Source organism: Elephas maximus, chromosome 19, assembly GCF_024166365.1.
Source record: "Elephas maximus indicus isolate mEleMax1 chromosome 19, mEleMax1 primary haplotype, whole genome shotgun sequence".
Lineage (NCBI taxonomy): Eukaryota > Metazoa > Chordata > Mammalia > Proboscidea > Elephantidae > Elephas > Elephas maximus.
In genome coordinates this window covers 31,237,056-31,257,167 of record NC_064837.1, presented here as the reverse complement: position 1 = coordinate 31,257,167, position 20,112 = coordinate 31,237,056, and the positions used below count along the sequence as shown (strand labels likewise).

The following is a 20,112-nucleotide window of genomic DNA, read 5'->3' as shown; positions in this document are numbered from 1 at the left end:
GTAAGAGAATTGCAAATGACCCACATGGAGAGTGAAGAAATATATGCCTCTCTTGAGGTATGTCGGTAGGGAGAAGATTCCAGGTGGGGAAGGCAAGAGATCACACACTTCCCAGGAAAACCTACTTCTAGACGGATTGTTGTGTCTGCGGTTTCCTTGTTTTTCTGTGCAAGTTAATACTAGAGATTTTAGCCAGCGTTGTTCCTGAGAACGCAAAATCTACCTTTAATTGTCTTTCACATTAAAAGACAATGAGATGTGGGAGGTCACCAGGGTGCTCAGAGTGGAGGTGATCTCCGGTGATGACAGCATTTCTATGTGATAGTTACCGTGATGACTGTTAATCATGATTAGTGTTTTGCATTCTTAGCTTTCACGTTTGCTTCCTGTCACGGGTAAGTGAGTCATGTGAGGTTGGGACTAGTGTCCTCCCATTTCACTTGTAAAAGAAATGCAGAAAACTTAGGGGTCCTTAAGTTTTCCATGACATGGTTGTGTTTTTACTTTCTCTGAAGTAATGGAACGGCGGTATCCCAAGGAAGTCCAAGACCTTTATGAAACCATGAGGCGATTTGCAAGAATTGTGGGACCAGTGGAACATGACAAGTTCATTGAAAGCCATGCATGTAGGTGGTTTTTGAGCCTTGCGCGAGTCTTTGTGTGTGTGTTTATATAAATAGGAGAGATAATAGTGTGTTTTATGTGAAGGTCTATAAATAAATAAATGGATATTGCTGTCTTTGCTCCCCTTTATTACCATGAGATAAATTTGGGGCTGTGGGGGTGGGAGAAGAGAGATTAAAAAGCCTAATGGCTTACTTTTTTCCCACATACAAAGTAGATTCGTAGTATTTTCCCCATTTTATTATGGAAATTTTCAAAAAGATAGTGTAATGAAGCCCCACGTATCTATCACCCAGCTTCAACAGTTATCAACACTTTGCCAATCTGGTTTCATCTTTACTGCCCAAGCAACTCCCACCCATAACTGGAATGTTTTTAAGCAAATCTCAGACATCATATTATTTTACCCATAAATATTTTAATACTAAAATTTGTTTTAAAACTGGGGACAGAGTTAGATGACCAGTGGATAAAGTGCTTCCATCGTTGCTCTTGCACTTCTGTGGAGTATTCCGGCGAGCGCTCTAGCCAGTTACTGTTTGATTTTCACTATAAAAAATTGAAGTTGTTAAGACAGTAAGACTGGACTTTAAAATAATCTGGCCTGGGTGGCTTATTCTGAGCTTTCACTGTAAGATTTTTGTATTTGGCCCCTCAGTTTAATTCTGGAAAGGTACTTTATGTTTCCTGTCCTCCTCACGCAAATGTTTCCTGCATCAGTGTTGCAGGCATTTGTCTGAGTCAGATTGGTTGTCCTCACCAGACACCCTGTATGGTTGGCGTTCTCTGTGTGGTTTGTACTGGGTGAGTGATCCTTTACTCCCTGCCCCAGCCCGTGCCATCCCTGGTTTATGTGTCACCTCCAAAATATACCTCATGGTCTGTCCAGGCTCTTCCTTCATTCTCTGTTCCAGAAGCACCCAAATTTGAATGTCATATCACATAATAACCCCGGGTAGTGCAACCTGATCTGCGTGTTCAGAGGAGGAAAAAATTTTTACTTTATGGAAAACTATGCTTTTCTGTCCCTATAGGAGAAAAGCTATAAAGAAACTGTCTGGGTCCTAAGCACAGAGCATTTGTCCTTCTCTTGCGTCAGGGACACATCAAACATGTTTTATAAAATAATTTGGTTACGTGGCTAGAACTTTTAACAGAGCAGGGAAGCTTGGTTGTTTAAAAAATTATATTCATTCTGTAGACAAATGATTCCAGCCAATTCTCTAAGTTTTCTAAGAGGCAATTTCAGCTGCCGTCTCTTTGAGACAGCAGCTGGAGGACAGCTGGAGTAGGCTTTTCTAATGAGAAGCTACTAACAAGTAAGATTCTCTAAGTGGAATTACCCAGTCTTTTATAGAAGGCAGAATTACTGAAAATACTCAACAGCAAACTGCTCATTCATGTTAATTTTGTTTTTTCAATTTTTCTCTTTGTTCTTTTTGGGGAAAACAGTGGAATTTGAACTCCGAAGGGAAATCAAGAGGCTCCAGGAATATAGGACAGCAGGCATTACCAATTTTTGTAGTAAGTATGCTTAAGCTACATACTGAGGGCAAGTGTCTGCCAGACACACAGAGGAAAGTCTTTGAGGTGTTGGGGGATTTTTTTGAAAACACGTTTTTCTTTTTCAGAATGACCTTTTGATCTTACTTTGCAGTAACATTTCATCTACTTAAGCCCCCTAAATACCTGATGTGGATTATCTGAGATAGATAAGAGAGGTGCTGCTTTAGATTTAGGATTCTGCTGTGACTACTAAAAAAGGAGTTTTATATTGCAGTTTTTAGTCTCAAACCTTTTAAATTGAGTGATGCATGGTCTAATCATTCTTAATAACCAAACTTCAACTGGCTCTAGGTATTTTCATCCCACATTCTTGGGGTTGTTGTGGTAGTAATGATAGTAATAGCAGCTAATGTGTCACTTTGAGGACTAAGGTGTACCTGATCCAAGCCATAGTATTTTTAATTGTCTCATATGCATGGGAAAGCTGGACAATGAATAAGGAAGACTGAAGAAGAATTGATGCCTTTGCATTATAGTGTTGGTGAAGAGTGTTGAATATCCCATGGACTGCCAGAAGAATGAACAAATCTGTCTTGGAAGAAGTACAGCCAGAATGCTCCTTAGAAGCAAGGATGGTGAGACTTCATCTCATGTACTTTGGACATATTATCAGGGGTCCAGTCCCTGGAGAAGGACATCATGCTTGGTGAAGTAGAGGGTCAGCGAAAAAGAAGAAGACCCTCAATGAGATGGACTGACAGTGGTTACAGCAATGGGCTCAAACATAGCAACAATTGTGAGGATGGTGCAGGACTGGGCAGTGTTTCATTCTATGGTATATAGGGTCACTTTGAGTTGGAACTGACTTGACAGCATCTAACAACAACAACATCCATCAGATGCTTACCATGCACCAGGCCCTGTGCAAGGCATTTTACCTGGATCATGTTATTCGATCCTCATCACAAACTCATGAAATATGTACTGTTATTTCCATTTAATGAAGAAACTAAGATTTAAAGAAATTAAAGAGATACTAGTAGAGCCAGGTCATAAGAGAAAGGCAGTGTATTATAGTAATTAAGAGCTGAGGGTCTAGACTCAAACTTGGTTTTGACTTGGGTTTGGATTCTGTCTCTCCTGTTTATCAGCTCTGTGATTCTGTTCAAGTTACCTAAGTTTTCTAAGCCTCTCAGCGTTAGTATGAAAATTTAATTGGAGATAGTATGTAAAAACATAGCACAGTATCTACCAAACAGTAAATCCTCAATAAATAGCTTCTGTTGTTTTGTTGTTATTATTGGAATGATCTTTCCCATTCCCTCTTTCTTGCTGTTTCAAGTCCCGGTGATGGTTGAAAGCTATCACCTACTATCTACAAGTAGCTCTGCTTCTTAACATAGTGCAGTGGGTGTAAGCTCAGCCAAGTGTAATGGGTCTGAAATTATTTTTACAGTGGAAACCTGTTTTGAGGTGAAATTTTATGTGAAACTCCAGTCTGTAAATAAGATAAAAATGGAACTGCTTTGGATGAATTCGATGGCTTATGTGTAGAGCCCAGTATTTGGCACTTCCCTTGCTCTACACACTAACCCTAAGACAAGCATCCTATGCTATCCTGGAACTCTGTGGAACATAATTTGAAACCTGCTGGTGTGGTTATTTTGGAATCTGTATACCCTCGTTAATGTGTAGGAAAAAAAGCACATAACTTTTTTCTTTCTCAAGATGCGTATAAAGACTTTGATACCCGGTTTTGGTTACCTGATATCAGTTGCCTCTGGAAATAGGGGAAAGGAATCTCACTGGCCAAGGAGGACTTATTTTTGTTTGTAATTCTAATTGTTTTTTAAGGAAGAGTATATTCTTTTATCATTTGTGTGACTTTGAAAAATACATAAGTAGAAAAAATAAGACAGGAAGTAAGTATGACAATATTAAGTTAGTTACTTTTGGGGGGTGGAAATAGGAGTGACTGTTATTTTCCTTGTACTTTTCTGGGTTTTTTTTGTTTGTTTGTTTGTTTTTTCCTCTAAATTTCTTAATGAAAGAAAAGGGAAAAACATTTCATTTGATGTCAAGAAAGGAGATTTCAGACTCAAGGAAATGTACTTTGTTTTTGGAAAAATAATTGTGGAAGAATTTTTTCTAAGGAAACCAAAAAAAGACCAACTGTTTGCTGGTCAGTTAGAAAGCCCTTTAGATCTGCCGCTTGGTCATTGCAGTCATTGTGTTTTCTATACCTCCAGGTGCCAGAACCTATGATCACCTCAAGAAGACACGAGAGGAAGAACGTCTTAAACGCACCATGCTCTCAGAAGTTCTCCAGTATATCCAAGACAGTAGTGCTTGCCAGCAGTGGCTTCGCCGGCAAGCTGACATGTGAGCAATTAGTCTAGAGTGATGGAGACATTCCCTCTTGGACACTTTGGCTTTTACATGTATTTTTTTGACACTTCATGGGCCCCCAAGATGACAGACTAATAATAATTGGGCAGCTAGAAGAATTCAGAAAGATTTTAGCAGTCCATCTTAGAAACAGTGTGGTACTGGCAGTTTTGATAAACATAACTGACCTCTTAGATCCTACTTTGCTACTTTACTACTATTTTTAAAAATTAGTGTTTTCCCCCTCAGCCTCCCACCCACGCACCCTCTCCGCCTCCATATCCACTGATGTGGTTTCCACTGGAGAGTCATGTTCCTGTCCCATCCCATGAATAGTCTCAGTGGTGTCCCAGGCTAAGAGCTTGTCTCAACAAGTCCAAGAGGTTTTCTCCCCCGAGAACAGGATGTTTTTCCTGGTTAGTGTAGTGGCATATCCTGTAAAACATAGTGCACTCTATTTCATTACCTCTCTTCAAAGTGACCCACCTAAAGAATGGCATCTAGTCACACACAGGAGCTTTTTGAAATTGCCTTCTTTGATGTGACATAAGTTTAAATTCCACTTCTTTATTGTAGTGATTCCGGCCTGAGTCCTATTCCGATGGCTTCAAATTCAGGTAACTATTTCTCATGCTGGAGCAAGTCTTGTGAAATTGGCATTTTAGGAGATATGGTGACCCAATAACACCCCTTCCCCTTTTGTGGGAGTGGGATGATTAGGCAGAGTAAGGATAAGCAAGTGTTAGCCCAGTTTATAAAACATTGGCAAGTCTTCAGAATCTTCATGGCCAGTCGGGGACTGTACTCAGAGTCAGAGTACAGAGACAGGAGAAGGAAGAATTCCAGAGAGGCGTCTTTATCTTCCCAGGGTTCATGGTTAGTTAATTTACTTGTGGATGTATCTACTACAGATTTTGAGATTTGTCCTGCAGGGGATAAATTAAAAACTTTGTATCCAGTATGAGCAAAAAGATACATTATTTGCCAGAAAACCCAGAATTTCATAGTAAGTTGGAGACTTAAGGTATATCTATTTTTTAGTTTTTCTTTTTGGGTATATCCTATTTTTAGCTTAATTTACACAGCTAAATTAATCTATATGCTGTCTCATAACCCCTAGTGATTGGTAATCAGTAACTGGTAATTTGGGGAGGTATTAGTTATATAAGGAGCTCTGAAACCAAGAGTGTTTTGTTTCTTTGCCCATTTTCACGGTTTCATTCTCCCCTGCTCCGTATGGCAGGATAGCCATTTCCCCTGATAACATATGACCACGCCACTCATTAGACATAGAGTAGTCAAAAAGACAACCCATGTGTAGTTTCACCATTCTTTGGAGGCTTGGAACAACAGACCTCAGTAAATTCAGGATTTAGGTAGCTAGCCTCTTAGACCTCTTTAGGGATGATATATATATATTTTTTTCCATTATTATTTTTAATACTTAAGGGAGAAAAGGGAACCTTTTAGTGAGTTGCCAAGCCAGCTAGATATAAGTTTTATTTTGTAAGTTTCTTATTTCCTAGGGCCTTTCTCCTCCCCGCCTCCAAAAAAAAATTTTTTTTAATTTTTTTTATTCTCCTCCCCCCAAAAATCTAAGTACAGAGATACAAATAATTAAAATGAATGTATGACTTTGATATTTGTGTTTTCTGCACCAACCATACTCACTTATTCATTGTTGCTTCCCAGGTGAGCGTTAGCCTTTCTCACCCCCGTGTTTAGGTTGAGGAGACCCCTTTCTCCCTTTTGTTCTGAGTTGCTTCTGAACAATGCAGAGTCAGAAACCTGGCATCAGTGATTTGTAGCCTAGCCTCTGATGATTTTTGTGGGACACCAAATGATTTTCAGTCTCCATTTTTGAGCATTTGGGGGTGAGGCTAGGCCTGCTGGTTGTCGAGAAGCCTTATCTCCTTTGTTGATGTTACAGAGGAGCCTGATTTCCAGCAGAGCAGCCTATAACAGCCCATCATCCCCTTTCTCTGCTCCCCTCAAAAGTAACCCCCTTAAGACTTGCTAATATATTAGTCTACATTTTCTTTTATGTAACTTAGTCCATCTATCCACAACTGAACATGAATTCCAAGTATACAATGAAAACAGAACAAAGGAAAAAGAACTTTGTACATCTAGCTTCCCATCTTGGGCAGTGAATTCCTACTTGGGTTTCTTGCCCAGGTATGTGAGTTGACCTCAGCCTCTGCCTTGCAGTATAATAGCTCATTGTTTCTGTGTGTGGCTCTTTCAGGTAAACAGAGCTACTTTGGAAGGAACAGATATTCTCTCACATAATAAATAAGAAGGGCCTTATGCTGGCCTAACAGTCTGCCTTTGATCTGAAGGCGAATGGTACTTAATTACCATGTTTGCCTTGTGCTGCTGGCAGAGTGGCAAGGGTTAGGGAATGTCTCTCCTACAGACTTGGTATTTCCATTCATCAGCTGTCAAGGCAGGCAGTATGTGACCTTTCTGAACTGGATGACATCTGGACTTTAGATCTTAGGGATTCTCATTTGGTTAGGAAGAAATAAGTGATAACTACTGTGAACAGTCGTTTGATGCTAAAGTATGTGTGATTGTATGCGTATTTTGGCAGAGCAAACAGCACGTGGGTTACGGTACTGCTTATATTTTCAAGTGGAAGTTTGGAGTACCGGTGTTATCAGCTCAGCTGAGGCCTAAGCAGTGGATGGATAGAGGTTCCTATATATGATCCTTTACCTAGCTGGCCTGGCGGACTGAACTTTGTGTGTTTTACACCCAAGGAATTGTCACACCTGTGAGCTGTATTCCCTCTTCTGTGTCTATAGGTAGACGAAGTGCACCACCTTTGAACCTCACTGGCCTCCCGGGCACAGAGAAGCTGAATGAGAAAGAAAAGGAGGTAACAAAAAAAGGGGAACTCGAGGAAAGGGAGTAACCAAACCAAACCCATTGCTGCTGGTTATTCATTGAGTTGTCACTAAAAACCCATTACAGGATCAAACCCCTTTTTCTCCACTCGTTTGACATATCTGTAATCTATCCTAGGAGAAGTCCAAGAGTAAAGAGCTAACCTCGGGGAGTTTGAAGGAACCCCTTTCCTCATCATTCTGCCACCATTCCTCTTTTGGGGGAAGAATGTGTCATATGGAAATTAAATAATAGCAGCACCTATCATTCATTCAGCATTTACCGTGTGCTGGATACTGTGCTATTAAGTACTTTATAAAATTAACTTTTTATAAACCTAAAATAACTTTTTCACGAAAACAAGTGTTTTCTATTAGAATGGCCACTTTGAGAAGTTCTACACTTATCCCAACAATATAATAATCACTTAAAATATTTTTGGAATTGTCTCCAGGGCATGCTTATAACCATAAAAAAAAAAAAAAAAAACAATGTAGTCGCACATTAATTTTAGTAAAAAAATACCATGACCTACTTCCCCAACTGTAATCATCAGACTTGTCTTCATATTGCTTTTGGCTGTTTGTAAATTTTAAACCCAGCCTCCAAAGAGTCATCAAGGGTTTTCAAAAGAATGTGTTACAGCTCTGAAATCCACTCCAACAGAGGAATTCCTCTTGTGCTTCTCATATGCTCCCTTTACAGTTCCCAAGATCAGTCTCCCCATCTGCCGCCCCATGGCGTTAGGTCAGACAATAAAGAAGAATCACTATGAGAGGGCTGGTACAGTCAATCTCATTATTTGTTGATTCCACGTTTGTGAATTTGTCTGCTCACTAAAATTTTTTTGTAACCCCAAAGTCAAAACTCACAGTGCCTTTGTGGTCATTCGCGGACACGTGCAGAGCGGGGGACGATTTGAGTTGTCCAGTGCACGGGTTCCCCGCTGAGACGGAACAGAGCAATGCCTTCTTGTTTCAGCTTTCATACTGTAAACAAGCATCTTTTTTGTGGTCTGTTGAGTGCCAAGTTTTTTGTATTTTTCTACTTTTTGTTGGTGATTTCTCTGTTTCAAATTATTCCTAAGCATAGTCCCGAAGTGCTGCCCAGCGTTCCCAAATGCAAGAAAGTTATGATGTCCCTTACGGAGAAAATACAGGTGTTAAACAGGGTTTGTTCAGACATGAGTTATAGTGCTGTTGGCCCTCAGTTCAATGTTAATGATACATATTAAATAAGATGTCTTTGGACAGAACCACATATAAAACAAAGTTATGTGTTGATCAGTTGACAAAATGTTGTGAAGAGAAGCTTGCAGGAATCTAACCCTGCATTTCCCATAAAAGCAATGGTTCAGTATTCACTAATTCAGTGTTCACAGTACTTTATAAGAACAAAACTACTGCACATAATGAGAATTGGTGGTATTAGTCTTTTCTTTAATCCACCAAGAACAGTGAAGATTAGTTTGGGAGTAGAAGGAAGTGTATGTTATATCTGAGTGTTTCTAAAGAAGGTCACAGGCCAGTCTGATTAAGTAATGAATGGCCTAGAATTTCAAGCAGTTTTTACCCTTACGCACATCATGGTCTCAGACTCCTCATAGCTGAGTAACAGCAGGTGAACTGGAATTGAGCCAGCTTTCTAGATTTTTAGCAACTAAAGTGGCCTCATCTTAACAAGGTCTTTCTATTTCCTTTCTTTCTCAAGTAGGAAATGTAATCACAAAAGCCGGGGCCTACTACTTCATACCAACACTAAAGATAATATGATTCACACTCCAGAGTCAGAGTGTCTGCATCCTCACCCCACCCCACCCCACCGTGCCCTGTGGCTCTTCCCTGACTGACTGACTGTATTGGAAGGTGCTGGGCTTCTACCTAGGCCTTTAGTGCTTTACTCCTGAGTGAGCCAGGCTGCTCCTCAGGAATGCATGCTTTTAATTCCCGAGAAGCCCAGGCCCCTGAGCCAGCCTGCTCGTGCTAAAGATACTCCCAGCATCACCCCCTGGCTTTCTCTTCCTGGGTGTCTGCCTTTAGGGAGTGTTCTTTCCAGAGATGACACCAAATGGAATGTAGTGCAGCCACCCAACAGCTCCTATAAATAGCTGGAGGTTGAGGTCACTCTTTTTTTATGTTGGCTATACCTGTTGGACTGAATGATGACAATGACAGATGTTAATGTTTACTAAATTTGCCATGTCTTGCAGCTTTGTCAAATGGTGAGGTTGGTCCCTGGAGCCTATTTAGAATACAAATCCGCTCTGTTGAACGAATGTAACAAACAAGGAGGCTTGAGACTGGCACAGGCAAGAGCACTGATCAAGATAGACGTGAACAAAACCCGGAAAATCTATGATTTCCTCATCCGAGAAGGATACATCACTAAAGCCTGAGGCTCTAAGGACTTGGGATCAGAAATCAGAAGTTTGGAATGTGGTGGGCTGGAGGACAGTATGGGTATTCTGGAAAGTTTTGTTTTGTGCTGAATTCTCATTGTAAAGAGAGAGGAAGGACAAAGGAAAACTTACGTTGTTTTAATGTCTACTTTTGTCTCTATCTTGCTTTAAAACACTCCTGTTGTTGGTATTGTGCTGCAGAGTTGTGTGCTAGATGAGTTATTATTAAATGTGAGTGGGCATTCATTCCTAACACCTCTCGTTTACCTAAAACAAGAACCATAGTACCTCATATCACAGTGTTGGTAGAAATAGAACTCTAAACCACAGTCATTGGTCCCAGGAGTCGGCTCAGAGTCTTACACTTGAGAGGTAGGTTTTCTGATGATCTATTTTGCCTTCAAACATTGTAGACAGATAAAGTTTTTAAAATACAGAGAAGGGTTATAGAGCATGAGAACAATTTTTCCTTCCTTTTAAGGATGTTTTAAGCTGACAATATATGTTTATGAGCAAAGGGGAGGAAAATCTCCCCATGATGTTCTTGTCCCAAACTTCGTAGCCTGGCTGTCTAATCTGCAGTAGACTTTGGAGGAGGTGGCACCAGATATAATATGTCTCTGTTATTTTTAGAATTAATGGATTAAAATGTTTTGCTATTTAATTTGTGGGTGTGTCAAATATTCTGGTAACTAACGCATACTTAGGGTATTGGACGCCTGCCCCATCACGCTGCACTGTCTCTGCTAACATGTGTGTCCTGGACTCACCCTGTTCTTACCCTGGGTTACCCAGGATACCAGTCAAGGAGGATGGAGAAGATGCAGCTGACCTCAGCTTTGCTTTGATTTGAGACCTTAACTCTCATTTCTCAACCTTGAAAAGCTAGCCTCCAATAAAAGCTACTTTTGCTCATGTAAAACAAAAGTAAAGCAGTTTCATAGATGGGACTCGCTAGATATGAGGGTGAGTAACCCCACCACGTCTGAAACCTGGTCCTCAAACCTTTCTGAAGAGTAAGAAGCTAAACTCAAGAGTCATGGCTGTCCCATTTCTATTAGAAGCAAAGTTGTACACAGAAATAACTTTCAGAATCTGCACAGATGTCATCCAGTAGCTAATTCTTTAATCCTTCGACTTTCAAAACATCTAATTAAAATATTGTTTGCTGGAAACATTTGCTCAAACTCCTTGAAGTAAACATGCATGTATTGCTAACAATTCATCTAGGGGTTGAGAAAAGGAAACTCTTAGAATCTGTGGGAACTGGAATAGAGGACTTCAATCTTCAAAAAGGGTGGTTTGTGAAAATGGTCTCTTTTCTTTTAAACAGTTGTATCTCTTAGAAAATATACTCTACCACTACCACCATCACGCCTAGTCAGTTATAAAGGGTTACCTGTTACCCCCGAAAGTTAATTTCTGTCTTCAGAGAGTGAAATGTCTACTGACATCCCACAACTTTTGCATCCCTTTCTTTTCCTGTCGTAAAAAACTGAAATTCATTAGACATCAGTGTCAAGTGATATCTGTTCGAGTCCTAATCTTGATTAAGGAAGACTTCCTGGGAGAGGTGGGCTTTTAGGCAATGATAATATTGAAAGGAGAGAGAGAAAATGGCAGATGGAAGTGGGAGACTGTTCCAGACATAGTGGGTGGAGGATGATATGGAGGTAGCAGTGGGAGTAAGAAAAATGGTGCCAAGAGATTTATTTGGCTAGAACAAGAGGGGCAGCTGTGGTAGGGGGGGAGGATGGTAGGACAGTCTAATGGAAACGTTGGAGCCAACTGAACTCTAAAAAATTGATGGGGAATCAGTAGATTTGATGAGGGAAATGGCATGGTTGAACATAGTGATAGAAAAATATGGCTGTAATTTCAAATGACTGGATTTTAGAAAGTATGATTATTGTTTTGGTAAAGTCAACTTTGCCAGTTTAAAGATATAGAATCCCTATGAGTTCCTCAAAGGTCAAGCTGTACTTTGTGTAACGAGTACTCTTGAAAGGAGTCCCTGAGTTGGTATCTTTTTGCATTTATAATAGAAAAGCAGTTACTGATATTTGATGTGGCTGGCTTTAATACATTTGTTCTTATCACCTAGGGAAGCCCACTTCTTGGTACTAAAAATCTAGGCTAGCAAGGCCTTTCAAAGAACATTCTATCCTTTGCTTCTAGACAAGGTTGGTCATGAACCAACTACATTAATAGAGGTCTTGCCTAGTTTAGATCCTCTCAGAAGAAGGAATGTTTGCTTTGAAATTCAGCAACATGAATAAAGACCTTTTATTGTTAGAAATTTTTTATTGCAGTTTAACACTGAAGGTTTCTGCTGGAGTTTTATGCATATCCTGCCCTGTCAGTGGGAAATAGCAAACTTTTTGTAAGGACCCTCTCCTATGCCGAAAGACCTAGACCATCTATCCTGAGAGACTAAGACTAAATATTTGCCGTTCCTCTTTTCCCAGGTTCCAGTATCTGTCCTTTTATTGTTTACCCCTCCCACTGATTTTATCTGAACTGGGCTAATCAGCTAGACGTTGCCTAGAGGTAAGAACAGTTTTACTGGGTTTCAGTCATGAAACCATCAGCTGGTGGTAGGTGGAAAAATGGGAAGGCTGATGACATTCATCAATAATGAAAAAGTTCTAGTTGGTAAGTCTAGTCCTAAAATTCCTAGTTTTAGGAAATGTGTCCTAAGAGAACTAAAATCTTCGATGTGAAGAATCAGCCCCAAATTACACAGAGTAGCTTGGGAAAACTCATTCATATTTACCTCTCAAGATACTGTTTCACTGTCTCCGGGCAGGAGAGTGGTACTGTGTTCTAAACAGCATTCTGGAATAGCGCCCGTCCATTTTTAAGGATCTCTTTGTGGGTACCTTCTAGGTAGACACTGCATTATTTTGAATAACACAGAAAACTTCTTCATAACTTATATGTACCTGGCTTTTTATTTCTAATTTTTGAAAACAGCATTTTTTAATTAAATTTTTTTTAGAGGAATGCTGTGAAGAGCAGTTAAGTCTGGAATATTTTGGAACCTTTTTTTTTTTCTTTCTTTCAAGTAGCCTATCTGTGAAATATCCACCAGAACTGAAGTGCTGGTGAGCTACTTTTGAGGAGGTTACAGGCGAATAGTTACTAAAAGATCTGTGAAACTAATTTCCATATTTAATGGGAGAGGGAGTTGGTTTTCTGTTCAGTGTTTGCCTGCCACCTTGGTTTCCAGCAGTTGAGGTTACTGTGATTAGAGGGTATCAGGTGTCCTTTGACTCTGTTGAGCAAGTTTACAGATAAAACACAGGAATTTAAGGAATGTCTGAATATCCTGCATCTGACATTAAAATTCCCTTGCCACTATGAGTTGCTTGTTATGTATTGTGTACTAGGCTCCCTTCCCTGCTGAGAGTAAGAATAAGAGATAAGAATGGAGACGGTGACGACTTAAAAGGTTTAAAAACCCAAAGCTGAGAGCTGCAAAAAAATTGATTTAATATATGTAGCCCTGGATGTCACTGTACCTTTCCTTGTCTGTGGAAGCACTGCAGTTAAATTTTGGCAGCCCAGACTTATTCTAGATCTTTTAGCGTTGGATAGTTGAGTCTAATGCACTTATTTTCTACTTTGGAGCCCAGGGGATTGATTAAGCACTAAACTAATCATGTAGTTGAATTAATCTCTCCTTCTTAACCAAGCGATACTTTTTATCCCCTTGCCGTGGTCTCCCCAGAGGTCTTATATGGCAAAAAGCTTCCAGGTGACTTGCTAGTAATCCTTCCTCCCTTGGTCCAGAGTTATGTTGAATAGAAGTAGCCTCTTAGTAAGTGTGCAAAGGAGAAGACCTGATAGCTGTTTTAAGAAACCAACACTTCCTTAATGAAAGCAAAAATGCTTGAAAATGCTGTCATCTTATCACTCTTATTCAGTTAAGTGCCAGCTCAAGATACTTTTAATAGGTCTCTCTTCTTCTGGGAGAGCTATCTGCCCAGTATACTCCCCGATCCTGAAATTGTTTACAATGACCTAAGTCTTTTTTTGCCTACTAGACAATAGGTAGCTACTGATCAAGACTTTTTCCCTATTCCACCCACTGCTGTTCCTATTAAAAAAAAAACCCTTAATTTAGGGAATTCCTTTAAAATGTATATATATGTATATAATTTTAAGAAATAATAAATGGAACCTGGGCTGAATTTTAGTGTCTGCAATGAATGTGAACGTGCCCTATAGGAAAACTAATTTTGAATTGGGGCTAAGAAGTCTGATGTTTCTGTCAGTTTTCAATCTTTGGAAGTTGTCTAGGCTGAAAAAGGCTATTTTCAGGGTGAATTTAAAAGCTTTTCCCCAGAAATCATGGAAAAGAAAGAAAAGGTCAGAAATGCCAAGGAGACACTAGCTCCCACGTACCAAGGGCCTTGGAAATGGGGGTAGGCTGACTGGAACTTTTAGCAGAGGAGAGGGGGCAGCAGCTTTCTGACCCTGATACAGGAATTTGCTCTCTGCCTTGGAGAGGTGGGTCAGTCTCTCTTCCACACAATATCCCTTATTAGGAGCTTCTTTTTAACTAAGGACAAGCTGTAGCAGAAAAAGCCACTCTACCGGAGCCGTTATTGCTTAGAAGATAATGCCTTGATATATTTTTACCATAGGACATTTTATCTGAGCTCCAGCCAGGATAAGTGCCAACAACATCAACCTTACCTGGCTCCTACTGCATCAAGAAAATCTTTACCTTGTTCTAGGCATTCAGATTCAGGGCACCTGTCAGATCAAAGTCAGGGCACAGGTTTAACTTCACGATACAAAGCAAAATGCTTTTGAGAGTGAAATCTCCGAAGAGTGCCTCCATCCCTAACAACTGCAGAAAAGAAGGCGTCTGTGGGAGAGAAGGGTGGCTATAGACGTCATTGCATCATCCAGATCCCAGCTGTGACCTGGCTCAGAGTTTTCCAGTTAAAAATAACCATGGCGTATAGTTGGGGGAGAAAAAGTAAACTGTTGCATCTCCATGGAAACTAGGAAAGAAAAAAAGGCAATCTACAGATTCCTAGCACATGTGGCAAGATGGGGAGCCCCAGTGGCGCAGTGGTTAAGAGCTCGGCTGCTAACCTGAGATTGGCAGTTCAAATCCATCAGCCGCTCCTTAGAAACCCTATGGGGCAGTTCTACTCTGTCCTATAAGGTCGCTATGAGTCAGAATCGGGTTTGGTTTTTTGGTGGCAGGATGGAGTGGATATAGGGACTGGAAGTTTAGAGACCCTCTGGATGAAAGAAGATACCCCTGGTTAGCAGCCAGGATGTAGCCAGATGTTCCCCCAGGGCTCTGGAGGCACATTTTGCAGCAACAATATGTTTGCAGTGGGTGCCTTTTGGATCTGGTAAAGAATTATTTGAGGCTTCTGACTTTTTCTAACATAGGCTTGCTATTGTTTGGCAAAGCAAAGAGCAGATGAGAACACAGTAGGTTAAATGTTGCCTTCTAGCCAATCTGGGAACCTTTGCTCTCTGCCTCACCCACCATCCCCCAATTCACATTTCACTCTTGGGCTGACGTGGACATTTACTCCCGTTCAGTAGGACCTGGTGTTTTCTTTTTGGTTTTGTAGGAGAAGGCGCCCTGCTGGTGCAGTGGTTAAAGCGCTCAGTTGCTAACTGAGAGGTTCGAACCCACCAGCTACTCCGCTCAAGAAAAATATGGCAGCCTGCTTCCGTAAAGATTACAGCCTTGGAAACCCAATGGGACAGGTCTTCTCTGTCCTATAGGATCACTATGAGTCGGAATTGACTCTACAGTAATGGATTTGGGTTTTTTGTTGTTGTTTTTTTTTTAATTGTAGGAGATTATACAGCAAAGGGAACCCTGGTGGCATAGCCGTCAAGTGCTACGGCTGCTAACGAAAAATTCGGCAGTTTGGATCCGTCAGGCACTCTTTAGAAACTCTATGGGGTGATTCTACTCTATCCTATAGGGTTGCTATGAGTCGGAATCGACTCAACGGCAGTGGGTCGTGGGTATGCAGCAAAGGGCAAACACATCTAAAGACTCAGAATGTCTTTAATATGTCTCTTACATTGTTGGTATTGTAACTACCAGAGATGACTGACTCTTGGGGGAAATATTTCTTCATTGCCCCTCTTTTTAAAAACATTTTTTTCCCTCAAGAAATCCATGAACACATTCTAGTTGTAAAAAAAAAGTATTTTAAAAAAACCACTTCTTCTTAAATGAAGAGCTTACAGCAAAGAGAACTGAAGAAGTGGGATCGTTTATATTACTGTCCTTACATAAATGCTTGTTTAGCTGCCTGGTGTATTAGAGACACCTGAATGCTAATCCTTGTTCTGCTACTTAATAATAATGCAACCTTGGGCAAGTTTTTAAACTCCTAATGTCCAAAATGTGGTTGATAATACCTTCCTGACTGGAATTTAAAAAAAAGGAATTAGACGGGATAAAGTATTTAACACAACTGGCGCCACCTCCCTTTCCTTCCCTTTCTCAGTGAGCCTTTGACATTTTAGTTTAACTCCAGTGAGGTATGAACAAGCACATGATATCCCTGTACCACACATTCACATAATGCTGAAGTTTCACAAATGGGCACTAAGATCCGAAAGGCACAGAGCAAATGTTAAAACAGACAGATGTGCGTTTGGCAAGGGTGTTGTTTTGTTTATCTTGGAGTGCTCACCACTGTGTTATCATTGTCGCAACCCCAGTTAAATTAAGGGGAAAAAATTGCTGAGACATAAATTTTAAATACCTAGTTATCCTAAGACACACTGTATTATGTATTCCCTGATACAATGCCTAGAAACCCTGATGGCATAGTCGTTAAGAGCTACGCCTGCTAACCAAAAGGTCAGCAGTTTGAATCCACCAGGCGCTCCTTGGAAACTATAGCGCAGCTCTACTCTGTTCTACAGGGTCACTATGAGTCTGAATGAACTCAACGGCAACAGGTTTATATGTCTAACTCAAGGGCTTGAAGTCAGATTACAAAACCATATGCATACTAGATTATAACTGTGTAAAGAAAACTAAAAACTCAAGGATAGGAAAAAAAAGACCAGAAAGAAATTGTCTTAGTCATCTAGTGCTGCTGTAACAGAAATACCACAAGTGGATGGCTTTAACAAAGAGAAATTCATTTTCTCACAGTCTAGTAGGCTAGAGGAAACCCTGGTGGCGTAGTGGTTAAGTGCTATGGCTATTAACCAAGATGCCGGCATTTCGAATCCACCAGGCGCTCCTTGGAAAACTCTACGGGGCAGTTCTACTCTGTCCTATAGGGTCACTATGAGTCGGAATCGACTCGACGGCAGTGGGTAGTAGGCTAGAAGTCCAAATTCAGGGCGTCAGCTCCAGGGGAAAGGTTTCTTTGTCTGTTGGCTCTGGAGGAAGGTCCTTCTCATCAATCTTTCCCTGGACTAGGAGCTTCTCCGCTTAGGAACCCCGGGTCCAAAGGATGTGCTCTGCTCCCAGTACTGCTTTCTTGGTGGTATGAGGTCCGCAACTCTCTGCTTGCTTCCCTGTCATTTTATCTCTTGTAAGATAGAAGGTGGTGCAGGCCACACCGTAGGGGAACTCCCTGTACATTGGATCTGGGATGTGACCTCAGCAAGGGTGTTACATCCCACCTGAATCCTCTTTAACCACAGGCAGAGATTATGATTTATAATACATAGGAGAATCACAAAATGGAGGACAACTACACAATACTGGGAATCATGGCCTAATGAAGTTGACACATATTTTTGGGGGGGTCACAATTCAATCCATGACAAATCAAGATGCTAATTGTTGTTTTGTTAATAGAATTATGATTGATAGTTTTTTTCTTCTTCTTTTGTAATGTGACATTATTAGCAGAAAAATAAATTCTATGAGAACTATGAAAACTCTAAAAGTTTCAAGTGTTTTAATAAAATCTAATTAATCCTTATGATAGTCATATAAGGTATCATGTTACATCTTATAGCACAGGCCTTAGGCAAACTTGTGTAATAGATGAATTGTTTTGGGGGACCCCTCTCCTCCTAGTTCTTTTATCTTTTCCACATTTGTAGAGTTTCCTCCCAGATACATGGTATCCACTGTCCCTGTCAAACCTGCCAAAGGACAATAGCTTAAGGGTTTACTGCCCTTGGGAGATTTGCATTTTTATAGTTACCAATGGCATACACTCTAGAATTACAGGCATTAGCAAGCCACACTTGAGACATCTGTGAGCCGGAGGACCTGATGGTACACTGGAATCAAACTTCTATAGGGTAGGGCATCTTGATCACAGCTGTTCCACAATTCTGACAGATACATCAAAGTTGCCGTCAATTTGTTAACCAGAGGCAAGTATATGAATGGAAGACGCAATTATTCTTTCTGAGGGACTCAAAGTCTGATTAATGAAGGATCAGTCCTTGTCAAAGCAATTAAGGAGAAGATTTTTTGAAAGGCAGACCTCAGAAGCCAAGCAGAATAGATGTTTCCACCCTCTACTTAGTATGTCTTATCAGATCAGCACTCATTCTGCACAAAGGTAGCAGTGATCTAAAGCACTGCTTATTTAGATGTAGTCAGGAGAACCCACACCCTCCCTGGGCACAGACAAGTTGTACTTTTGTAGCAGATGACTTCTAAAATGTTCCTACATCCAGGTTGACACCTATAAAGACACCTGTTTATAGTCTAGAGATGTGCTGTTCAATAAGGCAGCCACTAGGCTCATGTGGCTATTTAAATGTAAGTAAAATTTAAAATTCAGTTCCTCAGTCATACTCGCCGTATTTCAAGTGCTCAATAGCCACCTGCAGCTAGCAGCTACTCTATTGGACAGCACAGATACAGAACATTTTTATCGTGGCAGACAGTCCTGTTGGACAGTGCTGGTCGAGAAGATAGTATCTTCAAATTGCATTTTTTGCAGAGGCATATATAAGCCCACATTGCCACATTCTATAAAGGCATAAAGCACATCCCTACACCCATATATATGTATGTGTGTGTGTGTATATATATATATATATATACGCACACAGACACACTTATCACTTCTTCCTACTTAAAATCTCTAGATCTTTATACTACATCACACTCAATACAAACTCTGTTTTAGCCCACCTCCCTCCTCTTTTCTGATGAGAATATGATTCTTCATGCTAAGCTTCCTCCTATAATCCATGAAAATGCCCAGTTCTTGTTACTTAATAGAGCTTGTTCTGGCAACCTCCCTTCTGTAGAGCAAACAGGCTTGAATCCCAAGAGGGATGCTGAGTCATTGAACTGACTGAAGGAAGGACTGTGGGGGGAGAAGCAGAAATGAAAGCGGCATACATTGTTTCTATAAGAGATTTTGGTATTTTGGTATTGGCATGTCAAAAATAAGTCACTAGATAAATTGGTGGTGGGACAATTGAGTGCTGGGAAGGTGCCTTTCTCAGGCAAGACTTGAACCCCTAGTGCTTTACCCTAAATTAAATTCTGTTTTGTTCTCTCATAGATTAATTTTGCTTAATTTTAAAGCTTTGATTCTTTTTATGGAGGCAAAAATGAAGAAATCTCTCTAGTCTAGGCCTTTTAAGCTCCCCTAAGATTTTTTTTTTATCACTAAAAGGCCTTTGATATTATATTTTTGTCTGGGAAGCAGACAAAACTTTTAGATAAATCCTGTCGTCTCGGGATGACTGAGTCAGGTTGGCCAATGAAGACCAAGAAGAGCTGGGGGGAAAAAAAAAGCCTTAAAGCTTTTGGTTCAAGATGCAGTGAGATGTAAACCCAGTGGCTGTTTTTACTTCCCCCAGCAAGCCCTCCCCTCAAAGCTATGACTACTCCTTTGACTGTTCACCAGTTCTGATGCCAATGATTTACAAATGTGAGGAGGTGGGTCTGGTGAGTAAAGGACCGGGCACCGACTCAGGACTCTTAGGTGTCTGACTCACTGCAGAGCCTCAAGGAAGTCATTTATACATGCCTTGTCTCCCCGTCACCTGCCAGAGGCAGAAGGGAGGGGAGCGTTGTGCTAAAAACGTCCTTTTGTACATCTACTTATGTCACAGATGGGCAAAGCTAAAAAAAAAAAAAGACCCCTAGGGTGACACAGGCAAATAACCCCTCAAGGAATGCATGTGTCCAGCCTGGGCTCGGTTGACTCTACAGCTCTATCTCGGAGGCATGGGCTGTGGATCTGGTGTTTTGAGACTCAGAAGAGCACCTGTGATGGTGGTGGTTTGGTGGTCTTTGGGCAGCAGCAGATGGCCATAATCTATATCTACGTTTGAGTCTCGGACGATACAGCTTTCCA

General features: G+C 40.7%; 1 protein-coding gene across 7 annotated transcripts in view; it reads left to right on the top strand.

Annotated features, from left to right (window-relative positions):
• TADA2A (transcriptional adaptor 2A) overlaps window positions 1-17,679 on the top strand; it is a 55,869-nt gene extending 38,190 nt beyond the window's left edge. For all 7 annotated transcript variants that reach the window (XM_049859463.1, XM_049859462.1, XM_049859457.1 and 4 more), the window contains 6 exons: window positions 516-626; window positions 2,077-2,148; window positions 4,380-4,512; window positions 5,095-5,135; window positions 7,329-7,402; window positions 9,620-17,679. In XM_049859463.1, the coding sequence (XP_049715420.1) occupies window positions 516-626; window positions 2,077-2,148; window positions 4,380-4,512; window positions 5,095-5,135; window positions 7,329-7,402; window positions 9,620-9,805 (617 nt within the window). In that variant the 3' untranslated portion in view covers window positions 9,806-17,679. The remainder of the gene's footprint in view (window positions 1-515; window positions 627-2,076; window positions 2,149-4,379; window positions 4,513-5,094; window positions 5,136-7,328; window positions 7,403-9,619) is intronic.
• Window positions 17,680-20,112: the final 2,433 nt, after the last annotated feature.